The sequence below is a fragment of the Vitis vinifera genome, chromosome 16 (genome assembly GCF_030704535.1).
Source record: "Vitis vinifera cultivar Pinot Noir 40024 chromosome 16, ASM3070453v1".
NCBI lineage: Eukaryota > Viridiplantae > Streptophyta > Magnoliopsida > Vitales > Vitaceae > Vitis > Vitis vinifera.
Window position 1 is genome coordinate 20,168,737 of NC_081820.1, and position 6,000 is coordinate 20,174,736.

Below are 6,000 nucleotides of genomic sequence, written 5' to 3' on the forward strand. Positions count from 1 at the left end.
CCATATTTCCAATGGTTTAGTTGACAAGATGGTAGATAACTTAAGGTCAATTTTTTTTCTCCCTAAATATCATTATTGGGGAAAGTATTAGAATTTCCATACGGGAATTAAATAAAGTGCATGACATATGTGTACAAGTTGTGAGTGATAAGAAAAATAAAGGAATGACTCATAATCGATTATAATATTTCACAAATGGTAACCTTGTACACCTTTATACACTTAGTATATTTCCCTTGTATAGTTAGTGTAATACAATTGTACAGTGATGCAATAAATGAATAAATAATTTTTTTTTTATTTTCATATAAAAAAAATAATACTAAACAAGGTTTTCAATTTTCATTTTTTAATTAAACGTATTTTCTAAAAAAGACAATATAGAAAATATAAAATTATTTTTAAAAAATAAAAATAAAATAAAAACTAGAAAAATATTTTAAAAGCAAACTCAAATATAATCTATATAATTTTTAATTACTTGTTTTCATCTAAAATAAGTAAATATACCTTTCAACCCTTTTATATAAGAAAAATTCAATCTCTACCATGTATTGATATAATCCACTTTTAAAATTAGGTTATATAAAAATATTTTAATTGAGTATTTAAAATAAAAACTCTCCATCCATCCTCTTTCTTTCTTTCTTTTTTTTTTTTTTTTTTTTTTAATTTTAAAAAATTTTCAATTAATTCAAATCATTAAAAAAAAATCTTTAATAAATAAATTTGTAACATTTCATATAACTTATTACTAAAAGTCATATTCAAAAATTTATTAAAATAAGGAAGGAAGAAGATTAAAAAAAAAAAATTAAACTTTTTATTTTATAATAGTAAAAAAAAACTTTCAAATACTTTTTAATATAAAAAAAATTAAAATAGTGAATATATTTATTTTAAACAGTATTTTAATCATTAAATTATTTACTTCTAAAATGTAAAAAATAAAAATAAATGTAAAAGATAATTTTTATTTATTTAAATTAATATTTTTTTTAGAAAGTATTTTTCAAAATAGTCTTTGAATCATTAATATAATTTTTTTTTATTTATAATTTAAAAATAAAAAATAATGTTGATTTTTTAATTATTTATAAAAGAGTTTTAAAAAATAATAAAAAATCCAAAAATTGTTAAATAAGAAATAATAATGGCAAGTGGTAGAATAAAGACAAAAATGAGTCAAGTGAGTATTTTTATCATTTACTATCTCATATCCTTATAATCAATTATGGATGATTGAATGACTTTATCTTAATTATTAAGAGTTGAAAAACAATCAATCAAAATGAGTAGCTTCTTCCAAAATGTCGCTTTGAGTCGGTAAGTGGAAAATGATTTAGCTAAGATTTATCTGAAGTACCATCATCACACTATTTATATATATTCCACTTATACCAACAATCAATCAAAATGAGTAGCTTCTTCCAAAATGTCGCTTATGCTAGGTTTAGTTTTGAAAAGTTGAGGGAGATTACAATGGAAAGAAAATAGTGAAGGGAAGTGAAGGAAAAAAAAAATGAAAGAAAATAAAAATAGGTTTAAAATTTATAATTATTTTTATATGTTATTTCAAATTGATTTAATTTATTTTTCTACGAAAAGAAGAAATAATTCAAAATATATAAACTTTTAATTTTATTTTTTTGTATTTTCCCAAAAGAATTATTTTTTTAGTTTTTATTTTATTTTATTTCCTTACCTTAATCCTATCCAATAACCAAATATAGTCTTAGGTTATGTATGTTTGGTTCTAAAACATATAATGGAACCATCAAGAAAAGAAAATAAAGGGAAAAAGTAAAGAAAAACAGCATGTGGAAACTAAAGTTTGTTATCCACAAAGACAGAGAATGAAGGCAAATTTGGATTAATTATTATCGGCTTCTCACTGTGTGCCAATCTTACATTGTTCACCAACGTAGAACAAAGGGTTATAAAACTGCCGAATTTAACAGCATATTATTCATCTCTCTCTATGACTCTCGCTCAGCTCTCAGTTCACTGCTTGGCATTTGAGTCTCACTTCTCCATTTTCAAGGACTCCTACATTTCCAAGTTTCACCATCGAAGCCGTGAATTCTCTGAAGAACAAACCTTGATCTTTAGCAAATGATTCAACAATCCATCTAGTCCTGTAATCTGTAAGCAGTGCCTGATCCGATCCAAACAAGCCCTCCCCTGCCATTAGTTGTAGGTAATAGTTATTGTCAAAAGTGGAAGCAGTCGAGTCCAAAAACTCTCCAGCATTGCGATCGCTATTCGGCTTGGGGCATTTCTTCTTCAGCCTTTCTGCAAACTCGGTGTTCATGGTAGGATCAATGTCATGTACCGAGCTAAAGTTGTGAACCCGAGCTTCAAAAGAAGAACAATGTGAGAAGCCAAGACTGTGTCCACCAGATAGAGCAACCAAATCCTTAAGTCCTAAGCCCCTTTGAGCAAAGCTCTGAATGAGTTGAGTTACATTGAAGGTTGGAGCTGGTAGGTTAACGGTTTCAGAAGCTTTGGACACCCTCCCATCTTTCCTTCCTGTGAGTACATTCCAATACGGGCCTCTGGACTGAGAATATCAACAAAAATGGAAAACAATATCATTATAAACATATAAAGAGGCCTTTTATCTGATAAGAAGCAACAGGCTAAGAGATTACCATGGCTACAACATCTCTTGCTGCAATGGCAATGATATCAGCACAAGAAACTGTCCCCGGACATGCCATTTCCAGCTTAGTTTTCGCGTCTTCGATCACATAGAATGATGCAAGTGAAATATTAGGAGGACCATCTTTCTCCGCTTGGTTTCCAGGAGTTGAGTCCAGCAACACCGATGCATCACACCCCTATTAATAATGTGGCACGAATCTATATAAATATATATATGTTCAAGCACAGAAAAGAAAAAAAAGAAGACATATTTATCATATACTCATACCCTTATAAAGCAGTCATGGAAGAACATTCGAAGGATTCGAGCTGGAACTTTAGGGTCATTGATCGAAGCTTTGCGAACAGTTTCAAAGATGATATTCTCAGCTTGTGGACATGTTTGATGGTAGTAATGCACGTCCAGCGATCCTTTGGATGTGGAAAGCATTAGCAACAGAAGGAAAATGGCTAAGACAAAGTTGGTTTTTGGAAGGAGAAGAGCCATTTGTTTGGAAGAAAGGAAAAATGAATGTAGTGTAGAAAGTTGATGGATAAAAAATTGAAGTATGGAGATATATATAGTCAATAGTCAACACATTGTTAGATAATTTAATATACTTTAAAGTTACTCAACTTAGGGATTGGCATTGTGTGGAAACTAGCTAGAAGCTGCTTTTGGAGTGTGCTTAGGGGTCAAGTATTTACAACTAAGCATTCTCAACCACAATGTTCCAACTTCTGTGTGAATATTATACAAATAAAACTGTCTATACAAGTTGCTTGACGCATTGTCAACCCTTGGATGAACAGTGATCAACAGAACCCAGGTCTTTGATGATGTTGATAGTGACTATCCAAACTTCTTTCACATCTGCCAATGTTATTTGGTATGTTTATGGTACTTGGTCTATTAAATGAAAGCTTAGGAGTTAGGATCAAGGTTGTGTTTGGGTTGTGGTCTTTGTGGGTAGATTTTGTTACATACAGAAGGTTTAGTTGTATGGGAGTTGTATTGGATAATTTCCTATGGGCTGATTCGAATAGCGGTTGGTTTGTATGTATCCATCAAGGATAAAAATATCGGTAATCACGGATATATCGGTACTTCGATTTTACGGATATATCGGATATATCGGAGATATATTCGGATATATCGGAGATATATCGGCGGATATTGGAAAAAAATATTGGTAGACTTAAAATTATTAAAAACTCATAGAAATGCAAGGAAAACCTCATAATAATATAATTAGAAGTATAATGGACATTTTAAAGTTGTTTTATTGAAAAATTTGATATATATATATATATATATATATATATATATATGATATAATTTGCGATATTAGATATAATTATATCATGTTGATCTATAAAAAATGTTAATTTTGTAATTGTTCTCATTATAAAGTCACATAAAATACTTTATTTCATTAAATATCAATAATTTGTACACATTAAATTCATTAAATAAACATATTTCATATTCAAAATATAATAGTTCATGTTAATTAAATTAATTAAATAATTTAGCATATTAATTAAATTAATTAAATAATTTAGCTAAGTTAACTAGTTTAATTTAATTCTAAATGTGAAAATAAATCACAAATAATAATCTAAAATAAACATATCAATTTATAATTAAATAATCAAATTAACCTAAGTTAATTCAATAAAAATATAAAAATTAATTACAATTGAATGTAAAAATAGCATTAAATCATCCATATTGCAAACATACTAATTAATTGAAAATACATGAGCTAATTACAATTGCAAACAAAATTAATTACAATTTAAATTAAATATACCTTAAAATGATTAAATAATTGAGCAACCTTAATAAAAATTGGAGTAATGATAGAGCAAATGAAGAATGAAAGAAAAAATAGATGAAATAGATGAAATTTGGGCTATTATAGAAGAAATTTGGGCCAAAATAGCTGTTGGAACATTAATTTACCATTGAAAATAAATTTTGGCCGTTGGATCAAAATCTGGGAGCAATCTGACCGTTGGATTGCCATATTATCATTGGAATCACATCTAGGCCATCGGATCAACACGGATGTGATTTGGGCCGTCAGATCATGTTGCATGAAGGAGGGGAAATATCATAAAAAAATCAGCGATATATCTCCGATATATCTCCGATATATCGCCGATATATCACCGATATTTTGTCACCAGAGGCGATTTTTTCAAAATATCTCCGATATATCTCCCATAACCGATATATCGCCGATATATCGCCGATATTTTGGCGATATTTACGGAAATATCTCCCCTCCGATTTTTCTTCACGAAATATCGTGTCGACCCCTCCCGATACACGATATATCGGCGATATATCGCCGATATATCCCTACATTTTCCTCCTTGGTATCCATCACCAGGTCGGTCAAAGGAGGCGTACGGTTGGTGAGATATGGAGTACAGAAATTGTGTACTTCATTTTATTATTGAAGAAAGAAAGGACCTAAAGTGTTAGTTGGATGTGCAAACAACAGAGGAACAAGAAAAAGAAAGTGGAAAATTGTTTTTTGTGTTTTTTAATGAGAAAATAATAATTTTGTAATTTTAAAAGTATGTTCCATAAATTTTGATTCAAAACAATTTTTTTGTTTTGAAAATTTTTTAGTTTTTATAACAAATTTAAGGTATTTTCATATTTGATTTCTAAAATAAAATCTTATTTATAAAATAATAGAGAATTGTTTTGAAAAACTATTGTGAAAAACACTTTTAAAAACTGGTTTTGAAAATGATGATAAACAAGCCACATTTTGGATACACACTTTTTTGGATGTAGCAACTTTAAGGCTGCCACAATCATCAAATACAGAAAATCAGCCCACTTACCTAGATAGCCCTAAACTTTGTAAGGTATTATTATACTTAATATTTTTTTGCACCTAATGAATTTCAAGAAAAGGTAGAACGAGTACAAAATAATTTTATGTTTTCAATAATAGAAAGCTATTTCAAAAATTTTATAAGATTGTTTGGTCTTTGTTTTCTATTTTCATTTTTTAAAAATAAAGTGAAATGAAAATTAGTTTTTAAAAAATAAGTAAAAGTTGTTTTCATCATTTTTAAAAAATAAAAGAAAAATATAAAAATAAATAAAATTAAACATAATATCATTTTTATTCTCTCTCGAGGATTTAAAATCAATGCTGAAAATATTTAAATATAATATTCATTTAAATTATACGTATATGAATTTTATTTAACTTGATAAAAAAATTAAGAATCAAATAAATTTCAAATCAAACCATAGTTTATACATAAAATATATTAATTTTTAAAAATAATTTAAAACTTAAAAACTGATTTAATTAATAT

General features: G+C 27.7%; 1 protein-coding gene across 1 annotated transcript; it reads right to left on the bottom strand.

The window, feature by feature from the left end:
• Positions 1–1,857: 1,857 nt before the first annotated feature.
• On the bottom strand, positions 1,858–3,178 carry LOC100258717 (peroxidase 66-like). Its single transcript, XM_002268473.3, has 3 exons — positions 2,936–3,178; positions 2,655–2,843; positions 1,858–2,563 (listed from the first exon to the last, which is right to left on the bottom strand). The coding sequence occupies exons 1-3, from the start codon at positions 3,152–3,154 to the stop codon at positions 2,000–2,002; spliced, it is 972 nt and encodes a 323-aa protein (XP_002268509.1). The 5' UTR covers positions 3,155–3,178; the 3' UTR covers positions 1,858–1,999.
• Between the last annotated feature and the right edge of the window lie 2,822 nt (positions 3,179–6,000).

Excerpts from the sequence above, each read along its gene's own strand:
- LOC100258717 (XM_002268473.3), bottom strand. The coding sequence starts at position 3,154 with ATGGCTCTTCTCCTTCCAAAAACCAACTTTGTCTTAGCCATTTTCCTT. Across the intron at positions 2,844-2,935 it reads TCCATGACTGCTTTATAAGG|GGGTGTGATGCATCGGTGTT; the intron begins GTATGAGTATAT and ends CATTATTAATAG. Across the intron at positions 2,564-2,654 it reads CAAGAGATGTTGTAGCCATG|TCCAGAGGCCCGTATTGGAA; the intron begins GTAATCTCTTAG and ends TGATATTCTCAG.